Raw genomic sequence first — 14,416 nt, 5'->3', positions numbered from 1 at the left:
AAACAAAAAACATGCTATATTTACCACAGTCCCTTAGAATGACAAAAAATAGCATATGTATTAAAATGGAAAAAGGGATTATCAATTTTATGACACTCACAAAAGACTAGACGGGGTTGATAATCACTGGACTAAATTTAGAGAAAATCGTTTATAATCTTTTCTGTAGGCAAGGAAGCAAGAAAAGCTCTAGGGGTGCCGTTAGGAGTTTTTTGTCATTTTATGTCTTTATGCTTCAATTATATGCTCACAAGGCTGTATCTGCTTTACTGGGGCTTTCGTTTCCAAATGACATATAGATATACACACATGTACTTACTTCAATTTTGAATTAATTAAAGCGTAACTAATACGTTTTTCTCTTTGAGGGGGCAGGGAGAGAGGAGAAGCAGGGCAAAGGGAGAGAGAGAGAATCTTCAGCAGGCTCCATGCTCAGCACGGAGTCCTGTACAGGGCTTGATCTCATGACTCTGAGATCATGACCTGACTCAAAATCTAGAGTAGGACGCTTAACAGACTGAGCCACTCAGGCGCCCCATAACTCCACTTTCTCTCTCTCTCTTTTTTTTTTTTAGAGAGAGAGCATGAGCTGGGGGTAGCAGAGGGAGAAGCAGAATCCCTGCTGAACAGGGAGCCGGATGTGGCACTCAGTCCCAACACCCTGGGGTCATGACCTGAGCTGAAGGCAGACGCTTAACTGACTGAGCCACTGGGGCGCCCCTTTACATTTATATATAAAAACTAGTAGTTTCTGTAAAACATACTGTTTATGTCAATAGATGAATTGCAACTTTCCCTCCCTTTTATCTTAAGGGGGTGGGGAAGAAGGAGGGGAATAAGACACTTTAAGGTAAGGGGAAGCCTGGCTTTTGTCTTACCACCGCCCCCCACCCACCCCATTCTCCTCAAGGGCCCATGCAGTGTAAGGCTTTCTTGTAAGAGTTCTTGTCCTCAACTTCCCTTTCTCTGTCTGCTCACTTTGCTTACACAAGTTAACTCAAGTTAGTTCTGGTAAAGTACTTAAAAAGTATCTGAGATGTAATAAGAATGCAAATGTTAGCTGCTTTATTGTTATTACTACTAAATTGAATGAACAAAGAAATTAAAACTACTGGGCAGGTTATGAATTGACCCTGGAGGTGGTGAAAAAGCCCGGAACTCTGAGAATTGTTTAGTGCTTGACCTATTGAATTAAAGGAAGGCACCAAAAGCCGCTTGGTACCTTTGTTCTTCTGCAGAATTGTGGTATTCTGAGGAACTACAGAGGTGATGGCCTTGAGAAATCCTATTTATCACTCTAGAATTGTGAAGGTTAAAGTCTAATTTAAAAGCATATGTGAAATGCATTGCCCTTGAATTCAGTAGAAGACCTGATGCATTCAGAATTACTTAGTATTATTCTAGAAATGTATTATTGTTTTCAAATGAGAAGAAACCAACAGCAAAATTATAAAATAGGAGCAAAATTATCATTTTTAAATAATGTTCAAAATAGAGGATTGAAGATGATAAACCAAAAAACTGTAAGAATTAATGATAGTTTAGTAAACGGGTAAAACAAGTACATTGCAAAATAAGTACACTTCAAAAATAAATACATTAGCAACTTCTAATAAAGTATAAAAAAAGATTTTATGGATCTTAGTAGAAAAAACGTTAATTAAGCTTACAAGAAAGACTTAAGAAATATGAATTAACTGTAATAACTATATTAATTCTACTGATAAGATTTTTGTCAAGGCAATGGAAAAAGAAGTTGAATAATTGAAGGTATATACCATGTTTATGGTTATATGGATTCATACTGTCAAGTGTAGATTCTTTCCAAATTAATTTATAAATGAAGTCCCAATTATAATCTCAAAAGAATTACCAAAGTATTTGTGTCAAGTGTTATGTATGATAAAGATGGCATTTACATTCTATGAGAGGAGAATGATTTATTCAGAACAGGATAGATTACTGAGAAAATAAAGCCCAAACTTCATTATTGCAGAGTTAAGTCTTTAAAGGCAGAAACCAAAAAGGAAATGGATGGTAAATTTGTCAACAACAACAACAAAAAAAATCAAAATTTTGAAAGCTCAAAGTACCATATATAAGCAAATGTCAAATGACAAACATGGTTAAATATTTGCAGTTGTAGTGATCTAGAAAGAGTAACTTTTGTCTTGTATAACCATTAAGATCTCTTAGGTAGAGTGTATTTTTTAATTTTTAAAAATATAAATACTTCTTGGGCTGCCTGGGTGGCTCAGTGGGTTAATACTTCTGCCTTTGGCTCAGGTCATGATCCCAGGGTTCTGGGATCAGCCCTGCATCAGGCTCTCTGCTCAGCAGGGAGCCTGCTTCTCAGTTCTCTCTCTGCCTGCCTCTCTACCTACTTGTGATCTCTGTCTGTCAAATAAATAAATAAAATCTTTAAAAAAATACATAAATACTTCTTTAAGAATAAGGTAATAAGTTCCAGACTGGTTTTCATTTCTAAGAGCATTTTCATAGTTCAGTTCCTTATTAGTTATTTAATCAGAAGCCTGCAATAAGATGAATCTTGTGGCATAAGAAAATTGGTATTTTCTGGATTATTCTTAGTACATTCTTTTTACTTGGACAGAAAGCAACTATTGATTTTCCTATGAGACTGATTTTATTATTACCTTGTTTTCTCTTCCTTACCTTTTCTTTCTTCCTTTTACCCTGATAAGAGAAAAAACTCTAAGGGCCTGAGATATAAGGGAAGTCATTTTAGATTTCTTTCTAAGTCAGCATGACTATACATAAACTTGGTTTAAACCAAAAGCCTGATTTATGGCCTGCCACGCATACATTATACACCTGCTTTGTAAATGAGTAGCCTAAAGGAAAACCATCTTGTCTTTAAGATATTGATCAGTGCTCCTACTCCCTGCATTCCTTGACATTAAAACTTGTGTTGCCTGCCTGTATGCTAATCTATAATCTTTTGAGCTTTTACAAGATGTAAAAAAGTATATCACAGTAAAAACTGTTTATTTCACAAAGCACTTTCTTCCCTGTGAAGAGTGTGTTTCCTGGCCAGCTGTCCTAACTTGGCCTCTGGTAAAACTCCTACTTTTAGAGATTCTAAAATGTTTGCTTGTTTTGCATCAACAACCCCTCCATCTCTTGTTTTTATTTCATTCTACATTTGTTTACAAAAATAGGAAAGTTTATCATAAAAATCAAGATACTGCAACAATATGCAAAAAGTGGTAAGCTCTCGTTTTATTCATCCCCAGTCCTGTGCCCTGAGGTCACCATATTTCTTTATTCTGGAGTTACCTTTCACTGCTGGTTCTGTCCCTGTGGCAGTGCTATTTGTGGAAGTTTCCATCTGAGGGTTCCTTGTGTAGTTTTTGGCAAATAGTAGGCCCCCATTTTGTTGAATGACTGAATGAATGAAATTTGTAGATATATGCCTAATTCTTTCATAGTCCAGGCTGTTGGATTTTAAGCCTAGCCCTGGGGTTTCTTTCAAAGAGTCACTCTCTTTCCCCAGTTGCTAAGGGCTCAACATCACACATCCCAAATGCTTATCTTTATAATGCTTTTCCATAAAGTGAAAACATTTCTTTATGCTAGCATACTAATTTAAATTTCTTTTTTTTCTTTCAGCTGCCTTTGCAGCAGTGTTGCACTGGTAAGATTGTTTTTTTCCTCTGGTGTATTTTATGCAGATGTTTACAACTCACCAAAGCAATTTCTTGTATATATAAAGAAATAATTTCAGGATAATAAGGGTGAATATATATTATTACATGCAACACAATAGTCTGAAGAAGTAGTTTAATTGATAAATCAAGGTCAGAATAATGTAATTTTTTAATAAAAAAAAAGATCCATTATTAAAGAGGTTATATTTGAGACTCTATTTCACTTAACGTTAATATAGTGTTCAGTTGAGAGGAAGATTAATTTTTTTAATCTTCTGGATAGAGTGAAATATGAATTTCATTAATCAGACATTTCTGAGATGGTAACCCAATGACATTTATAGTTCAATTTATAATTTTATTGTACTTGACTTAAAGTATTGTTATTCTGGTTCATTCTAATTTTAAAATCTCATTTGAATGTGTATTCTATTAGAAATTTTAGTGGAATGTTACAACAGAGTGGAAAAATAGATACGGATACCACTGTATTTGAATTTTATTACAAAATTATATGCAAGTTTCTAGATACATTTATTTTTGCTCTTAGAGTTTCTTTTAAAAATAATACTTAGTATAAGCGTCAACACTTGGTTTGTCACCCTTTTGTTTTTACAGGAGCCATATAACACACCTCTTTGAAAATGATCGTCACTTTTCTCACCTCTCAACATTGGAAAGGGAGATGGCTTTTCGCACTGAAATGGTTAGTTTTTATGTGATATTTTTGGGATCTAAAAACTGTTAAGCATTTTATCATGGAAATTTTCAAAGATGTTCCAAAAAAGAAAGAGTAGACACATCCCCTTGCCCATTCTGCAGCTTCAACAACCGGTGACACAGCCATTTTTCCTTCATATACACCTCCACACATAGGAGACCTCAGACATCATATCATTTCATCAGTAAATACTTTTGTATGTATCTCAAAAGAAAAGAATTTTTTATTACCTACAGTACTATTGGCACACTTGAAAACAATGAACAGTGATCTCTTAATATTGTTAAGTATCAGCCACTGTTTAAATGACCGATTGGCATTTTTTTTTCTTTTTATAGTTGGTGTGTTGGTAGTCTGGAATCAGGATTCAAACCATGTCTGTACATTTCATCTAGTTGATGTTTTTCTTAAGTCTTTTAATCTATAAATTCCACTTCCCGTTTTTATTGTTTTACTATTTAATTATCGAAGAATCCAGGTTATTTGTCTTATAGAATTACCCGTAGTAATTTATGTTATTTATTATGTTCATTGTCCAAAGTTCCCTGAAAATTGATAGATAAAAGACTTGATAGCTGAAGGCTCAATTTTTTTTTTGGCAGGAATATTTAATAAGTGATGTGCATTTATTGTACCATACAAAGATGCACACCACATCTGATTGTCTCACTTTCTGTGATGTCAAGATTGATCAGTGGCTTTAGGTATTGTCATGTTGGTCCTTCTGTTATAGCCTAGCCATCAGCCTAGATCAGGTAATTCATTAAGATTACCAAATGGTGATTATCTATTCTATTATTTTTTCCCCTCCATTTGTTAACTGCAATTCTTCTATAAAGAAGAATTTTCCCATAATATTTTATTTGGTTTCTATGATGTATAGTTCGTACAGGTAAGAGAGGTGAATGCTTGATTTTTTTCTTTTTATTTACCACTTTTTAGAAAAATGAGTTGGTTTCCTAGCATTTTTTTCTGGTAACCAATTGAGTACTTTCTTTCAGATTCTATCATTATGATCTAATGGATTTTAGCATGTTTTGTGAACTACCTGTCTTTAGCTGACGAGAGCCTTTGCAACTGACTCTGTCCTTTTGACGTGACCTCACTAGTATTCTATAGCTTTCTTACTTTCTAGTACTATTAAGACATTTTCTCTATGGACCTGGAATCCTCCCATTTTTCCAAGGAGCCCCAATTCCTTTCAGTGGCAGATGGTATCCAGAGACCACAAATTTGGTGCTAGAGATGTTTATTGCTACTACATTTGACCCTTAGAACAACAAAGGGTTAGAGGTGCTGACCCCCATGCAGTCCAACACCCATGTATAACTTTTGATTCTTCCCAGATTTAACCATTAATGGTGTATTATTGACTAAAAGCTGATACCATAAACAGCCAGTTAACACATATTTTTTATGCTATCTGTATTCTATACTATATTCTTTGAACAAAGTAAGGCAGAGAAAAGAAAATATTAAGAAAATCATAAGGAAGAGAAAATAAATTTATAGTACTGTACTCTATTTATTGAAAAAAGTCAGGGTGTACGTGGAGCTGTGGAGTTCAAACCTGTGTTGTTCTAGGGTCAATTCAAATTTAGGATTAAGTGGTTTTTACTTACTTTGTTTTAAATTTGTATCTACTATTAGCCCAAGAATCTTGGTTTCATATTACTTATTTTTGTGAAATAAAAGTACCAAAGATTATTAAAACTAAGATGATTGAAAACATTTTAAAACTTTCTTGCATTCCTTTTTGACTTTGGGATATGTGCCATTAGGGATGTACAGTAGAATTACTATATCTTAAAGTTACTTGAAATCTTCTTCTAATTTGATAATTAATTTCTCTATCTTTATTTTGATATTTAGGGATTTAAAATTTTTCATTTTACAATTAAATAAGATGTTTACATGATTCCAAAACAAACCTATGAAACAAGATAGGTTGTGGTGGTTTTCTACAGCTGCCATAACAAATGTACCATAAACCAGGTGGGTTAAAGAGCAGAGATTTATTCTTTCAGAGTTCTAGAGGCTAGAAGTCTGAAATCAAAGTGTTGGCAGGGTCATGTTCTCACTGAAGGCTTTAGGGAGAATCCTTCCTTCCTTCTTTCTAGCTTCTTGTGCTTCCTGGCAATCCTTGGTGTGCCCTGCGTGGCATTGGAAATGCTATCACTCCAAGCTGTACCTCTGTCTTCATGGGGGCACTTTTCCCACTGTTTCTGTGTTTAAATTTCCCTCTTACTGTAAGGATACCATTTATATTAGATGACCTCATTTTAATTTGACTACATTTGCCAGAAACTTACTTCACATAGGTTCATATTCCCAGGTTCCCAGTGGATATGAAATTTAGGGAGATATTATTCAACCTAATACAGCTGGAAATATTTTAAAAAATAGTGATAGGAAAGCTAAACACCTTAATATCAAGGACCATTTTTTTCCTTTTCAATAAATATTGGGTATGCAAATCACTTTCATACTGATGAGCCTTAAATCCAGTGTGGAGTTTGACAGCTGATGGGTGCTGGCTACTAGTGCAGCTCTAGGCAACACTGTACAGAAGGTGAAGTTTGTTTCCTGTGTTCATCTGTCGAACCCTGTTCTGCTGCTTACGCCCTCACAAGGGGAGCAAGTACTAGTACTTGCTTATTTTTTTGATCCATGCATTATTCCAATCTTAATATCTGTCTAAATTCCCTCAAAATGAGAGTACCACTACTGCACTCCTCCCCGATTCACACAGCCCCAGTCCTCCAGGGTTTTTACCTTATTCTGAGCTGGAAGGAAGGAAAATAGTCTGTAAAATTAGTTGGCATCTGAATGTAACTTACATGTAATATATTAACATGTAGCCTTCCTAATATATTTGGATTTTTACATGTAAATCTGGAGGAAGGATGACTGATAGCACCATTTTGGGGATTCATATGGGTAGTAGGGGGAAACATTTTTGGCTAGGGGAGATTTCTTGGATCCCGGTAACTTAAGTTCCATAGTAAACCACTCACTTGCCCTGTTCATAAGATAGCCTTTTCTAACACTTAAATTAGTGGGGATATGGAGTTTTCTTAAGTTACATATGTTGTCTGAGTTATGTATATTATTTTAAAAAAAAAAAGATTTTATTTATTTATTTATTTGACAGAGAGAGAGACAGAGACAGAGACAGATCACAAGTAGGCAGAGAAGGCGGCAGAGGGGAAGAGGGATGCAGGCTCTCTGCTAAGCAGAGAGCCCAATGCGGGGCTTGATCCCAGGACTCTGAGATCATGACCTGAGCCGAAGGCAGAGGCTTAACCCACTGAGCCACCCAGATACCCCTGTATATTACTTTTAAATGTTGAAACTATTTTTGAAGATATTTTGAGTTCAATTATTTTAATTAAGACAAGGTTATACTAAAATATGTAGTTCTTTTTTATAAGCCAAGATTCTATTAGTGATCAAACACCTTGAGAATAATTGTAGCTATTATTTGCTTGATTGCTTTGTTTTTCAAAAACAGTGTATTTAATTTTTTTAAGCTGGTAAGAGGCATAGAAATTATGCATTTTTTATTATAACTATAACATATGCTTATTTCAGGGACTGTATTATTCCTACTTTAAGACTATTGTGGAAGCACCTTCATTTTTGAATGGAGTATGGATGATTATGAACGATAAGCTGACTGAATACCCCCTTGTTATTAACACATTAAAAAGGTTCAATCTTTACCCTGAGGTAAGTCACTTTTTCAATTGTGTGGTGTTTGTTTGTTTGTTTGTTTGTTTTGTTTTTTTACTTTTTAAAAGTGTTATTGCATTAAATACTGATTCTAAATGTGAGGTATATTTCAATATATTATATTTCACCTCATTTTTAAAAAAATATGTGTATGTTTTCTGGGAAAGGAATATGGAGAAAAGACTATTATTAATTTTGGTGGGCTTTAACTGATCTCATGGAAACCATTACGATTGCATGGTCTAGAAAATTTGAAAACTATCTAGATTTGGTGTGTTTGTAGAGATTATAGCAAGGAAGCACCATTACATGTCATTTGCCAAATAATGTTTCTTCCCTCTCTGGGATTCTTCACTTAATTCAATGCTCTTTTTTGGGTGGAGTGGGGGAAAGGGGATTCACCCAGGAGGTGAGGGAGGAAGGCAGTGATATCAGTAACTTTTTTGGCCTCTCCTTTACCATCCCTGCCCTAATTTGACACATCCCTACGCATTTCAGGGCCAAGCTGAGAGGTGACTTCTTTACCCAGATTCTCCTTGACTTGATATGAGGGTCATCTGTTAACACACTGTCCCCGTGACTCCCCCTTCTTAGCTTACTGATGTTGCTGGACAGCACATCCTTGTGCCAGGGTGCTGGCAGCCTTGGTCTCTGGGGATCTCAAGCCCAGGCTCAGTACCTCGACTTATCTATCGGGGCTCTCAGGCATTTCCCATTGAATGAGAGAAGTCCTGTTTCCGTCTAGATCAGTGAGTTAGCCGATTGATTAATGAGGAGATGGAGATAGAGGAAATAGAGACAAATAAATAACCACCGAGGTGCAGTATTGGTTCACTAACGTACTGTTTACTGAGTACTTTCTATGACCATGTACACATTTACTGCTACAGAAATGAGATCACACAGCAAATATTTTTTTATAAGTGTTTTTTTGTCTTTTAGAATATTTTTAACAGTCTTGTGTCATCTTTTCTTCCTCAGGATCAGTTTTAGTGGCAATATATACAGTCTTCTCTTGTTTATTTGTCCATCTTTTGTGAAAATGTTCATTGTTTCCAACTTCTGAGATATTCTAGAGCTCCCATAAGCATCTTTGAAGCTAAATCTCTGTACATAGCCTTATGTTTTTTAAACTATAAATTTGTTGATGTGGAACTATATTTAGTTCAACAGAATATATACTTTAATGATTTTGGTATGAGTTGCCAGAATGCTTTCTAGATAGGTTATACTAATCAAAGTTACCGTTGGCAGTGTTTTTGAAAATGCTTATTTCCCTGAATCCCTGCCAATTTGGTAGACAAAAAAATTAAAATCTCATGATATATTTTGTTCATTGCTATATATGTGTGTATATATGTATTTCATTCAATGCTATACATTAAAAATGCATTTGAAATTTTAAAAGTAATTGCTTGCTTATGCCCTTTGTCTATATTTCTATTAAAGTAGAAAGTAAGACCTCATTTATTACATGCTGGATATTAATACCGTGCTATATGGGTAAACATTTTCCCCCCAGCTTTTTGTTTGCCTTTCAACTTTGTGTGTGATCTGTATGTATTCTTTCTGTATAGAAATGCTGTTATCTATTCACCTCTGGAGAAATTAGATCTACTCAAGAAGACAGAGTATTTATTTGTTCAACTCTTCTTTTATGTACCTTACTAGAATTTTATACCTTTTGAAAAATATAAATCTTGTGTGTTTCATGTTATATTTTATTCTTACCCATCGGTGGAGAGTTGAACACTGACCAATGAAGAATCTGTGTAGGGGATTGTGAGGCTTATTTTACTAGGTTTAAAGGGAGCTAAGTAGATGGTAGAGGGAAGGAAAATTTGATAACTATCAAAATATCTCAAAAATAGTCTAGTAATGAAACTGTTGATGATAATATCTTTTTTCTAAAAAAATTTTTAAAAAGTCTTTATTTCTTTTAAAATAGGTAATCTTAGCCAGCTGGTATCGAATTTATACCAAAATAATGGACTTGATTGGTCTTCAAACCAAGATATGTTGGACAGTGACCAGAGGAGAAGGACTCAGTCCTATTGAAAGCTGTGAAGGCAAGTTTCTTTCCTTCTTTCCAGTTTCTTTCCAGTTCTTTGTTGGAGCACGTTAAACTTACTGCAAACTTAGTGATATAAAAAACTATTTTATTGTGCTTATGGATTCTGCAAGTGAGGAATTTGGGCAGGGTATAGTAGGGTTGGTTTGTTTCCACCATGTCAGAGGCTTCTGCTAGATTCAGGTGGCTTGGGAAGACTGAAATTAATTGGAGACTGCTTCACTGACATTCTAGCTCCCGGCTGGGGTCCCTGCGAGGCCGGGCTCAGTTGGGACTGTCAAATGGGACACCTACATGACGCCCTTTTTGCACACCTTGGGCTGTTGTATAGCATGTACCTCAGGGTAGTTAGGCTCTTCATGGGCTCCAGGTTGGACACTCTTGGCCACTTCCAGCCTTAGAAATCCCATGTATGACCTCCAACGTCTTCTGTTGAGGCAGTCACCAACCCAGCCGTCATCAAAAGTAGGAGCAGAGACACCCCCCTCCCTTTACAGGAGGTGTGTCCATGAGTTTGTAGCCCTGTTTAAAAACCAGCGCAGCTCCTGCCGTGTTCTCATCTGTGTTCCGCAGTAGTGTCACGTGTTCGTATGGGAACCAAGGCAACCATTTAATATATCTGTGCCATTTTCAAAATAAGCACATTTCAATATAAATTGCCAGACATACAAAGTAATTTATAGTTAGAACATATGTTTTTTTCTTATTTTTATTTTTAAAGGATTGGGAGATCCTGCTTGCTTTTATGTTGCTGTAATTTTTATTTTAAATGGACTAATGATGGCATTATTCTTCATATATGGCACATATTTAAGGTAAGACCATTCATTGAGAATATTTTGGTATGTGTTATAATACTATGTACTAAAAATAGTGAGATAAAGATTAACTGCAGTTCAGTTTTATAACTATGTTATTTCTAATACGTCTACTTATAGATATAAAATTCTTTCCTATTTGGATGATTTCACCACTGGCATAGTCAGCTAAACTTAAAATAATTTTAGATGCTTAAATAAAGAGAATGGTGGAAATATTGGATAAATTTTAAATATTCACAGGCTTTTGAGCATAAACAGTATATTGTTTACGTAAAATATAAGGACCAGTCATCATCAAATGGTATTAATGACTATTTTGCTGACATTAAGATGGAAGTATATTCTATACAGATATTTAATATCTGACCTGATTAATAACGTCATAGTCCAGCAATATTCCTTAAACTAAAAAGATTGACAAATTTTTTAAGGTTTTTATGTTTCTTCTTTTGATAATTTGTTACATTGTATACTTGTTTAAATATTTAACTTGAGAGTATCTTTAGAATTTTTTTTTTTAATTGCTTACTGATTTCTTGTTAGTACAGAAGTGTGAGCATAGGTATATGATTTTCAATTTGGGTTAATGAGTTTGAATCTACTATTATTCCATTATACTTGCTTTGGAAGTATGGCATTTTCAGTTTAGTACCTCAAAGATCTAGTGCATTCCTAGCTCAGTGTTTGAGCAGATAACGGTTGGTTACTTGTTAAATATTTGTCAAATGAGGAAGTTATTAGAAGATCAATTTAGAGTATATTTGCATATAGATTTAAGATACTTTGATGGTAGTATTTCTGATTTAGCTATAAGAAAGTTCTTTTAATTATGTAACTGGGGAGACAGAAATGAAAATGCATGATTAAAAGATGAGGTGGTAAATTTTGTTTTTGAAACAAGACACAAAGATAACCAAAAGTATACGGTAATCAGAAGAGGAAGCTGACTTGAAAGAAAGCAAGGCCAGTGTGCCTGGTATCATGATGAGCCAAAGGTCTCTACTTTGGCGGGGTGAGGGATGGGGTCTATCATTCTGCTGAGTACTAATGGATAGCTTTTCTACATTTGGGAGATTTGATTTTGAGTAAGAGAAGTTAAAATATGGAAAGTGGCAATGTTGCTAAATCGCTGATCTATATTATGCTATTTTTTGAAAGAAGAATTAAAATTTAAAGAAGAATTTCTAAATGTTTACTAAACATTCAGTATCGTTTTCTTATAGTGCTTGTTATAGCCATCATTTCAAAGGCCAAAGGTACACCGTCTGCTGTGGAGAGCCTGATGTTCTGGTTCTGACTGAGAGGTTCTAGGTGGTTTGGGCCCTGACCTCGGATTTCTCGGTCTTCAGCCCCAACAGTCCCCTGACAGCAGTTTTCTCCCTGCATAGGAGATAAATGTGCATTTGTGTAGTCAACATAAAGTACAGACCAGGTGGCTTCTTTTGGGGATGGTGTGCTTGGGTTTTGAAACCATGTGGTGGGGTGAGGTGGGAGCTGGAGCCGTGCCGGGTGTGTGTCAGTGGGACACAGACAGCAAGGAGAAAGTGCTTATAATGCTGGAGGCAGGAGACATTTATTCTGGGTGGAGGGTTCCTTTAATTGTGCCTTGGAGCATCAGAGCGTTTTAGATAGGTTGGGGAGAAAAGAATCCTAGGGAGAGGCAAAGTGGGCAACCTGGGATGTAGAGAGTGGATCAGTTTTGCTAGGATGCAGATTATTGAGGGCCGTTGTAGAAGATGAAGACTGAAAAAATGGGTTGGGCTGGTTGATGAATGACCTTGGCTGGTCTGAGACTATTCCAGAGCCAGTGAGAGGAATCAAAAATCTGACCAATAGAGGGACAGGATTCAAGCTGAACTATGATCTCGTGAGACCATTCATTTCACCTCTCACCGTGGTTAGCTGGTGACTACTTGAGCATGCTGTCTGCTAAACTGCAGGGTGATTTTAGAATCAGTTTAGTGGGTTTGGCCCAGGACTTTTTTTTTTTTTTTTTTTTACAAGAAAAAGAAAAGATTATAAACATCAATAAGAGAGTACACAACACTTTGTAAGATGGGTGTTATTTAGAGCAACTTCTGTTTGTTGATTGTATATACATGTCTACATGTGCATATGCTGAGTTGTAGTGTAAAGTCTCATTTCTTGTAGTTTGAGTGTAGAAAAAAGATCTGTAGACCACTGCTTAGGATAGCAAGAGGGAGTGACTTTGCTTAAAAGCATTTGAGTCTTGGGGCACCTGGATGGCTCAGTCAGTTAAGCGTTTGACTCTTGATTTTGGGTCAGGTCATGATCTCAGGGTTGTGAGATCGAATCCAGAGTCTGGCTTTGTGCTGGCTAGGTGTGGAGACTGCCTATGATTCTTGCTCTCCCTCTCCCCTCTGCCCCTCCCCTCCTGCTTGTTTAACCCTTGCTCTCTCTCAAAACAAAACAAAACAACAACAAAAACAAAAGGCATTTGAGCTTTTCCAGAGAGCTGTTTTTTGGTTTCTCTTTCTGACTCAGAAGGCTGTGACCTGTTTCAGCTTCACCCACTTGACCGCTCTGGGCCCTGGCTGGCCCCCTTCGGGTGTCCTTGACTCTTAGGCCCCCCAGGGTGCTCTGCCTTATGCTGGTGCTGGGCTGTAGACACTGCAGTAGTAGCACAGGTTTCCATTTCTCTAGCTCTCCCTTTGCTCCATTTGCTAGTGTCTTGTTTTGTTTTAACCCTGGTTATCACTTTAGCTCTATCCAGATACATCCTAAACTCGTTTCCTTCCAGCCCCAAATGAGCATCAGTTCTCCCACATGGTAGAGCCCCTTGTATTCTTGGGAGCCTTGGCTATTGCCCTGTTCCTTGAGGAGGGTGGGTGTGTAAATTAGATTCCAGTGGTGATCCTGCTTTATACTGTGTGGAATAAAGTCTTCTGTCACTTCTTTCATCAGTCTTTTTCATCATTTTTTAAAATGTTCTTGACATGAGTATTTTTAGAGGTCTCAAATTGCTAGGTAGTTCTTATGTTTTCTTCCTTGTTGGTTAGTTTTGTCACCCTTCTAACTTTTAAAGTGGGATGAAGCTGCAGACTTCTTAACATGTGGGTTAAGAATAAAGAGGAGGATATCTATAATTGTGGTTAGAATCTTTTTATAAATTGTATTATATAAATTTACAGGCAGATTGAGTATGACATTTTTACTCCACAAGCATATTTCTTTTAAGATAGTACAGATATAAGTTTTCTGAAGTCAGATAAGCCAATCCATTTCACAGAAAATGAAAGTGGAAGAGAAAATAGAAAACACAGCCAAATGGTGAAGTGGGGCTGGGCTGCCAAGCTCTGACTTGAGGAGATGAAGTCAGATGTTTTTGCAAATACAACTTATTCATGCTGTACCTCTTTTTCTGGAATTCTCAGTA

At 36.1% G+C, this 14,416-nt stretch overlaps 1 protein-coding gene across 4 annotated transcripts in view; it reads left to right on the top strand.

Annotated features, from left to right (window-relative positions):
* DPY19L1 (dpy-19 like C-mannosyltransferase 1) overlaps nucleotides 1-14,416 on the top strand; it is a gene marked incomplete at its 5' end in the record, with an annotated part of 91,616 nt that overhangs the window by 15,077 nt on the left and 62,123 nt on the right. For all 4 annotated transcript variants that reach the window (XM_080818195.1, XM_080818197.1, XM_080818196.1 and 1 more), the window contains 5 exons: nucleotides 3,634-3,658; nucleotides 4,290-4,377; nucleotides 7,987-8,124; nucleotides 10,076-10,196; nucleotides 10,920-11,013. In XM_080818195.1, coding sequence (XP_080674321.1) covers nucleotides 3,634-3,658; nucleotides 4,290-4,377; nucleotides 7,987-8,124; nucleotides 10,076-10,196; nucleotides 10,920-11,013 — 466 coding nt within the window. The remainder of the gene's footprint in view (nucleotides 1-3,633; nucleotides 3,659-4,289; nucleotides 4,378-7,986; nucleotides 8,125-10,075; nucleotides 10,197-10,919; nucleotides 11,014-14,416) is intronic.

This window comes from Martes martes (genome assembly GCF_963455335.1).
Source record: "Martes martes genome assembly, chromosome: 11".
Taxonomy (NCBI): domain Eukaryota; kingdom Metazoa; phylum Chordata; class Mammalia; order Carnivora; family Mustelidae; genus Martes; species Martes martes.
Note: the sequence above shows the minus strand (reverse complement) of the source record. Positions and strands in the feature narration are given on the sequence as shown.